Source organism: Solanum stenotomum, chromosome 12 (assembly GCF_019186545.1).
Source record: "Solanum stenotomum isolate F172 chromosome 12, ASM1918654v1, whole genome shotgun sequence".
Classification (NCBI taxonomy): Eukaryota; Viridiplantae; Streptophyta; class Magnoliopsida; order Solanales; family Solanaceae; genus Solanum; species Solanum stenotomum.
In genome coordinates, this window is record NC_064293.1 from 29,404,277 (window position 1) to 29,419,330 (window position 15,054).

General features: G+C 29.4%; 1 protein-coding gene and 1 pseudogene across 6 annotated transcripts in view; both read left to right on the forward strand.

Moving 5' to 3' along the window:
- Positions 1-571: 571 nt before the first annotated feature.
- Positions 572-15,054, forward strand: part of LOC125849414 (protein PHLOEM PROTEIN 2-LIKE A9-like) — a 40,913-nt gene continuing 26,430 nt past the window's right edge. For 2 of the 6 annotated variants that reach the window (XM_049529497.1, XM_049529498.1), the window contains exons 1-4: positions 591-687; positions 825-901; positions 1,011-1,200; positions 14,119-14,251. In XM_049529497.1, coding sequence (XP_049385454.1) covers positions 631-687; positions 825-901; positions 1,011-1,200; positions 14,119-14,251 — 457 coding nt within the window. In that variant the 5' untranslated portion in view covers positions 591-630. Of the gene's footprint in view, positions 688-824; positions 902-1,010; positions 1,464-13,307; positions 13,367-13,502; positions 13,580-14,118; positions 14,252-15,054 lie in introns of those variants that run through there. The other 4 variants (XM_049529495.1, XM_049529496.1, XM_049529494.1 and 1 more) reach the window with 4 other exon arrangements.
- LOC125849416 (protein PHLOEM PROTEIN 2-LIKE A9-like) lies at positions 585-6,799 on the forward strand (annotated as a pseudogene).

Sequence of the window (15,054 nt, forward strand, 5' to 3'; positions counted from 1 at the left end):
TATTTGTCATTTTATAAAAATGATGCATAAATTACCATATTTTATCTATTATACCCTTGATAGAGTAGTTAATTAATCTTAAAAATGTACTCATCATTTATTATAAAGTTGACTTAAGAAAACATTAAATAAGGGTAGAAGGGTAAAGTTACATCATTTCTTAATGCAAGTGCAAAGTAAAAAAGTGACATATAAAATGGGACGGAAGGAGTAATATTTTAGCAATGAAAACGATATAATATAGTACTCTAATATTCTTACCGCATCATGAGAATATTTATTCGAGATTTATCAATTTGGAATCAATCTCTATCTTCATGCATTCAACTTTTGACAACTAATTATAGTTGGGATATATGTCGACTTCGGAGTATATTTTTTTCCTTGTCCAATCATCTTAGGGACATGATGCATGTGCATATATTCTATCTTCCTGAAAATCCTTTTGTGGGCATTCTTTAGCTTAAATGCGTAAGGTCTTACGTGTCATGACTTGATTCCATTTCCTCCTTTAGGCTAGTGCATGCATGCATGAAAATTTTTCTATCTCTATATATTTGTAGCCCAAAATATTATAAGGCACACAAATCTCCACATTCTTTATAATTGAACTTATATAGCAAATATTAAATGGCTTCAAAATCTCTTCACTATCAAGGCAATCACACTTTCTCTAAAACAGAAAAGGTGCAGCAAATTTAATTTTATGCATTAATCTCTTCCAATATATATATATATATATATTGCAATTCTTGTTTCTCCCATTATACTTAGTTATGCTCGAGTTTATGTTTATTTTAAAGCGTTTATTTCGTTGTTTACAGGGTTATATAATTTATCCGAAAGCTCTTAATATTGTTTGGGGAAATGATCAACGCTTTTGGAAGTTACCCAAATACGAGTAAGAATTAATTGGTGTACCAAATCTAAGTAATAGAAATTTACTATATATATACTACCTTACAATTGTAAATTGGCTGACATTGTCATTAAATATATTTGAATTACAGAAAAGATGGTGCAGAACTTATGCAAGTAAATTGGTTGGAGGTAACTGGCTGCATTGACAATATTAATATAGCGAAGAAAACGTCATACGACGTTGGATTTACAGTGTCACTGATGACTGATGCATTTGGTTGGAGCGATTCACCAGTTTATCTTATGGCTAAATGGGGAGATAATACTCAATGGAGAAAGGTCAATTTGACAAGTGAGATTAATGGCAAAAAGATGATATCAAAAACTATTACGATAACAAAAGGGAAGGGGAACAATGTTGATAAAATTTATTTTGGATTGTATGAAGTTTGGAACAAAAAGTGGAAAGGAGGTCTCAAAATTCATTCTATAAACTTGACAGAGATCTAGAAACTAATTTACTGAGTGAAAAAGCTAGCAATACTACAAAAAGGTTGTAAAATTGAAATACGTTGATTGTTGTTATTCCGTAAATCAAAATTTAGAAGTGTGTTTTCTTAAATAAATTTGTGTTTTGTATTTGTATTGCTCGCAAGCCTCGCATCATGAATGAACTGTAATTCCCAGTCATATGCTTCTTTTATACTCGTATATATAAATTGAAAAACACCTATCATGGCTTAAAGTTGAATATTACGTTTCTTCTTTTATTTTCTTTCAAGTTTTATCCCTTTTTTTTTTAAAAAAAAACAACTACATATATAACATGCGTTCAATTTAACTAGTTTCATGTAACTCATCGTAAGAAGTGAAAATACATCAATTACACGTGACCTTGTCCTGGAAAGATAGTTATAATATTTGAACAGTCAATTATAACTTTATTTGAATTCCTGAACTTAGATGTTGATATTTCTAATCTTTTAGATATATCAGAATTATCAGCATATTAATTTGTTCTTGATCATAATCTCATTTTATTCTTCGTTGATTTTTCAAATGCTCTCTCGATATTTTTTTAAGCGTCCACATTATCTTTTGACTTTATATATTATACATATAAAATATTTTGTGGTAAGTATTGACACTAAAATATCTCTAATTATAATGATTTAGTCAATTGTGATAATTCCAGTAAAGTAGTTATCTAACAATTAATATTTTTGTCGTATGTGATGAGATTTTCCATTATTCATAATGTTCCCAAGTCTTAGCCCCTCCTATTGCTCGTTGGCTATCACAATGTATGTCTAGAGAGGACAATGATTTGGACTTCTAAGAAATTTTGAAGTCAGATTCTTCATCAGATTTGTCTAAAGGTTATGAATACAAACTCCATTGTAGAGTGGGTGATATATGCACGTTTGCTTGAACATTTTCTATGATATTGCTCCATCAATGATAAAAAACGTACATTCACTTATGAAGTTTGTTTCAGTTGACCTGGTGATTCAATTTGCAACACTATATCCCTCGCAGAAACGTTGTCATGCAAATTAAGAATAATCTTGTATATTTCAATTTTCAATTACGCATCATGCTTCATTTCATGATTATCCTCAAATAAATTTGATCTGATTACTTTATTTATTTACTTTACTTTTTGGCCAATTACTATACCATGTAGTATACAATTCATTATGTTTTCCCAACATTTAAACTTATTTCAATTTGATACATACTTGGTTTGACCATCATTCTTTACAAGAATTTAATTTAATTTAATTAAAGGGATAAGACATAAATTTCCTCTTGAACTTATCCCGAAAAGTCAGTTACACGCTTAAACTGTCATAGTGACCTATTACACACCTATACTATTCAAAAGTGAATTTCCTTACCCCCTAAAACTGACGTGGCAAAAAAATAAAACAAAAATAAAAAATAGGCGCGTCAGTTTGAAATTAAAGTTAAAAAAAAAGGTTATAATCCTCTTTTCCACCCCCAACCCCCACACCTCTTCTTCTTCAAACCCCACCCATTGTCCTCTTCGTCTTCATTCTTTATTTTTATCACACTTCTTTATTTTTTTTATCACAATCTTAAAGCACAATTTTTGTTTATTCACAATTAGGTTAATTTCCATAGATTTGTTAGTGAATAATTGTATTTTATCTAGAAAAATTTTGATTGATTGTTTCTATCTTTTTCATTTTTTTTTACTTTGTTAAAGAAATTTTGATTGTTAATCAATTTTTGGATTTGGTGGTAATAACAACTTTATGGGTTTGGTGGTGATGGGTGGCGGGTGACAAACATTAAAAGAGATAATTGAAGGTGGTGAAGAAGAAAAAAATCGATATTGATAATGGTGGTGGTGATATTTGGTGTTGGGTGTGACAAAGAAGAAGAAGAATTGAAGGTGATATAGGGGTGGTGAAGAACAAAATAGTGAATGTGAGGCCGGATATGATTTTCCGATGAAATGAGAATTGAAAATGGGTGGAATTAGTGATGAAGAAGATATAATTATTAGAGAATTAAAACAATTAATTAGGGATTAGTTAGAGTAAAATATAGTGAACAAAAGAAAAATTAATTAATAAAGAAAAGAAAATAAAAAATTATAATTTATGACATGTCGCTGACGTAGTGCTGATGTTGCAGTGAGTGTAATACACCACATAATGTGAGAGTGGTGTTACATGTCTCACGGTGGTAATAAATTCACTTTTGAGTAGTTAAGGTGTGTAATAGGTCACCATGATAGTTTAAGCGTGTAACTGACTTTTCGAGACAAGTTCAGAGGAGAATCTATGCCTTTTCCCTTAATTAAATCAACTGGAGTTCTTACTACTTTAAAATTCAAATATTTATGATTTTCAAATACTGATTTCACATAATGAATTTAAGATAAAACTAGACCTACTCTACTGTTGNATATATACTTGGTTTGGCCATCATTCTTTTCAAGAATTTAATTTAATTAAATCAACTGGAGTTCTTACTACTTTAAAATTCAAATATTTATGATTTTCAAATACTGATTTCACATAATGAATTTAAGATAAAACTAGACCTACTCTACTGTTGTTGTATTCATTGAACTATCACACTTGCTTTGGAATAAATATATGCCAATAAGCAAATATTAAAGGAAATACACAATCACTTCTTTCGTCATTTAAAACATTATCATGAATCCAACTAATTAATTTAATAATAGGAATTTTGACCATGTTTTGTCCAACTTAATTAGGCCCCTCACTTATTATGCTTTTTGTCGGTTTAGGTATAAATTGATTATCACCAAATATCTTATATTAATTAATATCTTCCATGTCAAAGCTTAATTAAAGCAAAAAAAGTGAATTTTAAAAACCATTATAAGATTAAGTAGAGAAGTCAAATTTAACTACAATTAAATCGAGGTAATTTGGGCTGACTAGAATCAAGTGATAGTTGATTAAAAAAAAAAGAAATGAAAAAAAGTTGTAAAAGTAGAATATGTGAACTAATTAAGTGGAAACCATATATAGTACTGTATATAATATTCACCGCGTGAGAATAATATACAATGCCAAATTTGTTGTGGGCATATTTTATTATTCAATTGGTCTCAATCTCTAGCTTCATGCATACAATTTTGACAACTCATTATAGTATGAAGTATATTTTTAACTTTGTTTTGTCAGTCCTATCATTTCCCGCTTTTAAAATAACTGGTAAATTTAAGTAGAGTCACAATTTTAATTCGATGGATTCTAAATTCTAAAATAACGACTTTCATTAATAATAATTGAGTTCTAAATTTATTATACATATATTTGATGATTATTTTAAATATAAATATACTACTTGAATAAAATTATTAAGTTCAGTCGAACCCGTATCCAAGCTACTCCATTGAGTAAGGTGAGCCAAATCCCATAAGGAGTAAAACGTTTCCTTAAAACAACTTGTAGAAAAATGCATGCCAAAGTTCATTTTTTTTTTTTAAAAAAGGCAATGAAGAAAACGTCTAAAAGTGGAATATGTGAACTAATAATATTCACCGTGTGAGAATAATACAATGCCAAGTTTTTTGTGGGTAATATATTCTTTTATTCAACCTTAATCAACTTGGGCTCAATCTCTATCTTCATGCATTCCATTTTGACAACTCACTATAGTGAGGAGTATATTCTCAACTTTTTTCGTTGTGTCATTTTCCGTGTTCAAAATAATTGGTCTGATTTGATTTATATAGGCAAAGTCACAATTTTAATTTTATAAATTTTAAAATTTTAAAATGACGACTTTCTATTAAATATAATTAAGTTTTAAACTTAATATATATTTAATAATTATTTTAAATACGAATATATTGATTGAATAAAACCATTGAATTTAATCGACCATGATCACTAATTCCGCGCGTGACACTCTTGATTTATTCGCACTAAGTAAGCACCTAAGGATAAAACGTTTCCTTAAAAAAAAAAAACTTGTAGAAAAATGCATGCCAACGTATATTAGAATATAAGACATGATAATTTATTCCATTTGATTGGTTGATATTCTATGCTAAATGTCTCTTAATACGTTTGATTTGATTCCATTTCTATCTCTATATATATCTGATTTTTGTAGCCCAAATTATTATAAGGATCTCAAATCTCAACATTCTTTAATAATTCAACTTATATAGCAAATTAAATGGCTTCAAAATCTCTTCATTATCAAGGCAATCATACATTCTCTAAAACAGAAAAGGTACAGGAAATTTCATTCATTAATTTCTTCCAATAGTGCAATTCTTGTTTCTCCCATTATTACTCTCCTTTATGCTCGATCCATCGTGTTTATGTTATTTATTTAATATAGTGTTATTTTTGTTGCTTGCAGGGTTATGTAGTTTATCCAAAATCTCTTAATATTGTTTGGGGAAATGATAAGAGTTATTGGAAGTTACCTAACTACGAGTAAGAATACAACTTTTTTTTCTTTCTTTTTTTAAAAATGTTTGCCAATTATTAAATGTTACGTACTTGTAACTTATAGCTGAACTTTGAGAGATATTTTGATTTCATAAAGAAGTTGAACATAAACTTTTCTATATGGAGCACATTTTGCACAATGAAAAGACAATGTAAGAGTGCATAAATCATGTTGAGATAAATTTAATTATACTAATCTCTTATGGTATATATATGCAAAAATGTGAAGTAGGCAATAAAATAGCGCAAAGAGATTTTCAGAACAAATTATGGGCGCACCAAATCAAAATTATATATAGAAATTAAATCTGTACATTAATTAGATTGTAAAACTACATGTCATAATTTGGTATTTCAGCACGCTAACGTTTTTATTAAATATATTTGAATTACAGAAAGGATGATGCAGAACTTATCCAAGTAAATTGGTTGGAAGTAACTGGTTGCATCGACAATATTAATATAGCGAAGAAAATATCTTACGAGATTGGTTTACAATGTCTTTCATGACCGATGCGTTTGGTTGGAGAGATTCACCAGTTTATCTTATGGCCAAATGGGGAGATAACACTCAATGGAGAAAGGTGAATTTGACAACTGAGATTAATGGCAAAAAAATGATATCAAAAACTATTACGATAACAAAAGGAAAAGGGAACAATACTGATAAGATTTATTTTGGATTGTATGAAGTTTGGAACAAAAAGTGGAAAGGAGGTCTCAAAATTCATTCTGTAAATTTGACAGAGATTTAAAAACTAATTTAGTCGAGTGAAAAAACAGTATTACAAGAAAATTATATAATAGAAATACATCGATTATTATCATTCATAAATCATAATTTAAAATAGGAGAAACTTAAGTTAAAAATCTTATTCATGTATTTTAGAGTCATGTGTTCTTTTAATTAAATTTGTGTTTGTATTTAATATTTGTTCGTATCATAAATAAAATTTTGATTTTCCTCTCATATTCTCTCCTTCGGGACTTCACACCCTTTCCCTTTGTCGTATTTTATGGATAAGTAGCAGGGAGTATGAGGGTTAAAATACTATATTTTGAATATGAATTTGGATATGAAAAATTTCAAAACTTTAAAAACAAAATTGATATTTTTAAAAAAACGAGAAAATCATAATTGAAGAAAAATTGTTGACTTTCCAAACAATAAGTCTTCACGATGGCTAGCTTCTAGTTCTTCCCATATCAAAAGTTATTTAAAAGTCATGCAAATGATGTGAATATATGTTACTAAGGTCTATATATGAGCTTAGTGACATTTTAAAATTCACTTATCCAAGTGTAAGAAGTATAATTAGTACTAGATTCACCCACAAATTATAAGCTACGATTCAAACTATTTTTTTGTGTATAATATATATATATATATATATATATATATATATATATATATATTAAGCACTTACGTCATAACAGATAATGGGAATCTGGTCCCATAAACATGTGCAATAAGGACAAAGCATAATACTTTGCTTTAATATATATATATATATATATTCAAATCCGATGATTTCTAATTTTGTATTTGTGTTAAACTAATTTCTAAGTATTGGAAGTGTATTAAATGTGAATTAGGGTCATAATGAACTTCTAACACCAAGTCGAGTTCAAAATTTTCCTACCGATAATTTTTTTACATGAGATTATGCAAGGGTCAATTTAAAACGATCATATGTAACGACCTAACCTGGTCGTTATGAGTAAGCCAATAGTGAAAGAATTGGGCTAGAAAACTTTTCCGGTAGTGACTTTTTTTTTTTGGCTAGACCAGTCTTAGATGAAATCTGGTCTAGGTGAGGTCTAGGGTCACCCAGGGATAGGTGGGGTGTGATTTTTGAGGTTTGGTTGATGTATTCTTGTAGACAAAACATCGAGGAGTCCATAGGGCCTTTCGAAATCGAATTCGGATAAGTATAACTCTTGAAATTAATTTTGGCATGAAAGGTATATGTCAGGACATCAAGGGAGCAGTTTGTGTTGTAAAAATGACGTTTTTCCGAAGTTTGAGTTTCGAAGGTTTCGTTGAGGCCGCTATAGCGAAAGGCATCCTGCTACAACAGTGTGCAGACCGCTATAACCGGGTTAGTACGCTATTACGACGCCACTATAACGGACCCAATCGGGTTTTAGTGTAGAAACAACCCCAAAACTCCTATTTTCTGCACTTTGAGGTCTGGGACTTGGGAGGAGCGATTTCGGCTAGTTTGCACATGTTTTCCCACAAAATTATTTAATAAAGGTAAGAATTCGACTCCTCAACCTTATGCATTGTTTCTTAAGCCTTAGAATCAACGTTATTTCTATTAGGGGAAGGTTTGCCATAATTCCATGGTGGGAAAGAGCCCTAAGTTAGGGAAAATGATCATGTTTTGGCCAAGGGTTAGGATTCGTTAATAATCTAAGTCATTAGTGGTTGATTGTTGTTTTAGACCAAGAACAAGTTGATGCACTTCGCAAGGGGAAAAAATTGTGTTATTTAGTTTCGAAGAGGCTTGATTCGAGGTAGGTTATAGTCGTATGTTTCCAGTTTATGTATGTATGCATGTCTGCTGCTTTGTAGTATCATTTGTGCAATGCATAGCAGGGAGACATATGAAATGACATCATATAGGTAATCTCATGCCACAAACTTGTTATTGTGACTTGTGGTTTTCAATTGGTATTGTTTATTGTTCTATGTGATTGTGTATGTTGTTTGTGATTGTTGGTTGACTCGGGTACCATGTTGATACACTAACTATGGATGACTCGATCGGATACCATGTCATACACTAACAATTTGGGTTTGGGTTATGTGAGAGAACCAGGTAAGTGATTGTGGTTCCATGAGAGGACCGATCATTTGCATTATGATCATGTGGGACATGTTGTCATGCATTGGTTGACTCAGGTATTGTTTTTCCATGACATGTGATTGAGAGTTTATGTGGTTGATAATTGTTGTCATGTGCATTGTTCTGTGTTACTATTTGTGGTGAGCTGTTTACATTCCTATCTTGGATTGATTGTGAGCTCCTAGTAGTGCACTGTGGTTTGTGTAGTTATGTTGTACTTGTTCTTTTCTTTGTTGAGTACATCACATCTTCTACTGGCTAATCCAAGACCTCAGTTGAGAGATGTCCTGAATACAAAGGTGAGCTACATCTTTTGAGCTGCCATGGGGTCTTCTGCTTTTCTTGTCCATCTTTTCGGAGATAGATACTAGTCGTTAGTTTATTGATTGATTCTGGGGTTGCATCCCCAGTTTGACTATTTTAGAATTTTGGTTATGATGACTTTCAGTTCTTAGAGGTTTTTCCGCATTAAACATTTTAAAACTATTTAGTTGAGTTTATGAGGACTCAATCCTTTGGTTGTTGAATTGCTTTACTCTTTATATGATAAACTTGATTTTTGAACAATGTTGGGTTCGTACATGATTCTCCCACTAGGTTGTTAGTATGTGTGTCACTCACGACGGTCTGGATCGTGACATCATATCTCTTAAGATTCTTCATGGACTTTGTCTAAAGCTCTGAGTACATAAGTCCATTGTAACGTGAGGGATACACATCTACTTGGATGACTTCCATAATACTGCTTTTCCACTAATAATAAAAACCTATAATCACTTGTGAATTTTGTTTCAGTCGATCTGATTATTTAATTTTCATCACAACATCCCACAATAACCATGACATACTCATTGTCGGGCAAAGCATAATTGATCTTCTATATATTTCAATTACCCCAAAATTCATTTTATTATCATACAATTAATTTAATCGAGATTACTTGTGTATCTATTTGGTTTATTTATCATACAAATGCTATATCATATATCGTGTACAATTCATTATGTTTTTCCAACATTTCGAAGTTATTTCATCGACTGATATTTGGTTTGATCATCACTCTTTACAAGAATATAATTTAAATAGTTATGATTTTCAAATACAGATTTCATGCACATAATAAAATTAAGACAAGTATTCATTGAACAATCACACTTACTTTGGAATAAATATATGCTGACTAGAATCAAGCGATATATATTTCATTCAAAGAAGGTTTTAATTAAGTAGAATATGTGAACTAATAATAAATAACCAATGAAAACGATATTATAATAAACTACTGCTGTAATATTCTAATTACCGTGTGAGAATATTTATGAGTAGTATAAAGCCAGTTTTGTAGTTGACATATAATTATTCGACCTTTATCAATTTGGAATCAATCTCTACCTTCATTGCATTCAATTTTGACAACTAATTATTAAGTGGAGTACATTTTCTTAATTTTTTTTGTGTACGATCATTTTCCACGTTCGAAATTATTAGTATGATTTATCCGTAGAGTTACAATTTCAATTTTATAAGTTCTGAATTTTAAAAAGGTGATTTTAAATAATAATAACTGTATTTTAAATTCAATATTGTATATATATCCAATAAGTGTTTTCAACACAAATATAACGATTGAGCAAATTAAAACTATTAAATTAGATCAAATCAATTTTTGAGTTACTTGCTTCGCCCCTGACACTTTATCACTCTGATTAGTTCAGATTTGTACGGAGTAAGCCCAGAAGGAATAATTTAAACGTTTCCTTAAAAAAAAAAACTTTTACAAAAATGCCTATCAACTTATATTAGAATATAAGACTATGTGTTATTCCATTTGGTTGGTGATATTGATCTTAACTTGATTCCATTTCTATTTATACTAGACACATGTGTCCGTGCTAGTACGGATCCGATATTTATTATTTTTTAATTTTAATTAATGCTATATAGATAAAATTTAAAAAGTTAATTAAATTTTAATGTAATTTTTAGATTTTTTAAGTTGTTAATTATTTTTTGTTTGCTCAAATTTAATGTGAAGAGGTCCTTAACTTGTTAATTACTTTTTGTTTGTGCAAATTTAATGTGAAGAGGTCCATTAAGATGCCCATAATTAAAGTATTTGTCGTCATCAATCGTTAATTTTTTACTCAAAGTAGATACAAGATATAAACAAATATTACCGACATTAAAAATAATAAAACTATAACTAAATAATATGAATTCAAAACTAAAAGTCATAGCTAAAACGGATCTCATAATTTCATCGATTGATATTTGGTTTGATCATCACTCTTTACAAGTATATGATTTAAATATTTATGATTTTCACTACAGCTTTCATGCACATAATAAAATTAAGACAAGTATTCATTGAACAATCACACTTACTTTGGAATAAATATATGCTGACTAGAATCAAGTGATGTATATTTCATTCAAAGAAGGTTTTCATTAAAGTAGAATATGTGAACTAATAATAAATAACCAATGAAAACGATATTATAATAAACTACTACTGTAATATTCTAATTATTGTGTGAGAATATTTATGAGTAGTATAAAGCCAGTTTTGCAGTTGACACATAATTATTCGAGCTTTATCAATTTGGAATCAATCTCTACCTTCATTGCATTCAATTTTGACAACTAATTATTATGTGGAGTATATTTTCTTAACTTTTTTTTTTGTCTGTGAGATCATTTTCCACGTTCGAAATTAATTGGTCTGATTTATTTGTAGAGTTGCATTTTAATTTTATAAGTTCTTAATTTTAAAAAGATGATTTTAAATAATAATAACTGGATTTAAAATTTAATATTTTGTATATATCCAATAAATGTTTTCAACACAAATATAAATATCCGAGTTACTAGCTTCGCCCCTACACTTTATCACTCTGATTAGTTCAAATTTGTACGGAGTAAGCCCAGAAGGAATACTTAAAACGTTTCCTTAAAAAAAAACTTTTACAAAAATGCGTATCAACATATATTAGAATATAAGACTGTGTTATTCCATTTGGTTGGTGATATTGATCTTAACTTGATTCCATNATATCCATAAGTGTTTTCAACACAAATATAACAATTGAGCAAATTAAAACTATTGAGTTAGATCAAATCAATATCCGAGTTACTAGCTTCGCCCCTGATACTTTATCACTATGATTAGTTCAGATTTGTACGGAGTAAGCCCAGAAGGAATAATTTAAACGTTTCCTTAAAAAAAAAACTTTTACAAAAATGCCTATCAACTTATATTAGAATATAAGACTGTGTTATTCCATTTGGTTGGTGATATTGATCTTAACTTTGATTCCATTTCTATTTATACTAGACACATCTGCCCGTGCTAGCACAAGCCCAATATTTATTATTTTTTAATTTTAATTAATGTTATATAGATAAAATTTAAAAAGTTAATTAAATTTTAATGTAATTTTTAGATTTTTTAAGTTGTTAATTATTTTTTGTTTGCTCAAATTTAATGTGAAGAGGTCCTTAACTTGTTAATTACTTTTTGTTTGTGCAAATTTAATGTGAAGAGGTCCATTAAGATGCCCATAATTAAAGTATTTTTCGTCATCAATCGTTAATTTTTTACTCAAAGTAGATACAAGATATAAACAAATATTAACGACATTAAAAATAATAAAATTATAACTAAATAATATGAATTCAAAACTAAAAGTCATGGCTAAAACAGATCTCATAATTTCATCGACTAATATTTGGTTTGATCATCACTCTTTACAAGAATATGATTTAAATATTTATGATTTTCAAATACAGCTTTCATGCACATAATATAATTAAGACAAGTATTCATTGAACAATCACACTTACTTTGGAATAAATATATGCTGACTAGAATCAAGTGATATATATTTCATTCAAAGAAGGTTTTAATTAAAGTAGAATATGTGAGCTAATAATAAATAAGCAATGAAAACGATATTATAATAAACTACTACTGTAATATTCTAATTATTGTGTGAGAATATTTATGAGTAGTATAAAGCCAGTTTTGCAGTTGACACATAATTATTCGAGCTTTATCAATTTGGAATCAATCTCTACCTTCATTGCATTCAATTTTGACAACTAATTATTATGTGGAGTATATTTTCTTAACTTTTTTTTTTGTCTGTGAGATCATTTTCCACGTTCGAAATTAATTGGTCTGATTTATTTGTAGAGTTGCATTTTAATTTTATAAGTTCTTAATTTTAAAAAGATGATTTTAAATAATAATAACTGGATTTAAAATTTAATATTTTGTATATATCCAATAAATGTTTTCAACACAAATATAAATATCCGAGTTACTAGCTTCGCCCCTACACTTTATCACTCTGATTAGTTCAAATTTGTACGGAGTAAGCCCAGAAGGAATACTTAAAACGTTTCCTTAAAAAAAAACTTTTACAAAAATGCGTATCAACATATATTAGAATATAAGACTGTGTTATTCCATTTGGTTGGTGATATTGATCTTAACTTGATTCCATATATATATATATATATATATATATATATGATTATTGTAGCCCACATTATTATAAGGCATTCAAATCTACATATTCTTTGTAAAAAAAAATTCTTATATAGCAAAAAATGGCTTCAAAATTTCTTCACTATCAAGGCAATCACACATTCTCTAAAACAGAAAAGGTGCATGAAATTTCATGCATTAATTTCTTCCAATATCGCAATTTTGTTTCCTTCTTGCATTACTACTTATGCTCGATCTATCGAGTTTATGATATGTTATGTATTTATTTAATAATATTATTTTCGTTGCTCGTAGGGTTATATAATTTATCCGAAATCTCTTAATATTGTTTGGGGAAATGATAAGCGTTATTGGAAGTTACCCAAATACGAGTAAGAATACTGCTTTTTATTTTTTTATTTTTGCCGACTATAATATTTTACATACTTGTAACTTGTAAGCTATAATTGAACTTTGAGATATATTTTGATTTTATAAAGAAGTTGCACATAAAATTTTCTATAAGAAGCACATAAATCATCTTGAGGTCAATTTAATTATACTAATCTCTTGTTGTATGTACAAAAGCGTTAAATTAAAATAAGCGCTAAAATGGCTGAAAGAGACTTTCAAAACAAATTATGGGCGCACCAACTCTAAGCTATAGAAATTAAATGTGTTATACTACATACTACCTTATAATTTGGAATTTAAGCATGCTAACGTTTTCATTAAATATATTTGAATTACAGAAAGGATGGTGCAGAACTTATGCAAGAAAATTGGTTGGAGGTAACGGGTTGCATTGACAATATTAATATAGCGAAGAAAACATCATACAACATTGAATTTACAATGTCATTGATGACTGATGCGTTCGGTTGGAGTTTATCTTATGGGTAAATGGGGAGATAACACTCAATGTAAAAAGGTGAATTTGACAACTGCGATTAATGGTAAGAAGATGATATCAAAAGCTATTATGATAACAAAAGGGAAGGGAAACAATACTGATAAAATTTATTTTGGATTGTATGAAGTTTGGAACAAAAAGTGGAAAGGAGGTCTCAAAATTTATTCTGTAAACTTAACAGAGACCTAGAAGGTAGTTTAGCCAAGTAAAAGAACAATACTTGTAAGATAGAAACACGTCGATCCCGTAAATCAGAATATAGAATAGGGAATGCTCAATTGTTACAAGTCTTATTTTTGTTCATGTATTTTGGGGTGTTTTCGTAAATAAATTTGGGTTTGTAACTTTGTATTTTAATTTGTATTGCTCACATTATGAATGAAACTGTGATTTTCCTTCCACTTCTCTCTTGAACTTTGCATACACTTTTCTCTTCTATATCAGCTAAAACAAATAAATTTATAACTTTATGATAGCTGGATATACTATATATATGTAATGACCCGAAAGGTCATTTTGGTAATTTTCGTGAAAATGACTATTTTGCCCTTTCGGTAGTTGCCCCGAGTCCCATGTTTTGTGGTTGTAAAGTTAGTTTGAGGAAAAGTTGAGTTTTTGAGAAATTGAGTTTTTATGAGTTAAAGTTGGTTAAAAAGTGCTTTTTCGAGTTATTTGGAGTTTCGGTACTCGGATCGGATTTCCGTCGATTTCGGCAGTTTTAGAATGTCGAAACGGGTCTGTGTGAAGTTACGGAGTCGAATTTGGAGTTGAAACGAAGAATTGAGGTCCTAAGTTGCTAAAGTTGTAAAATTTTGATAAAGAGTTGACTTTGGTCAACATATGAGGTTCCGAGGCTCAGATTGAAATTTCGAGAGTACCGTTGGTTTCGGGAGGCGATTCTAAGTCTAGAATGAGTCTTGGTTGAATTTTTAGACGCTCCGTTTGAGTTTCGAA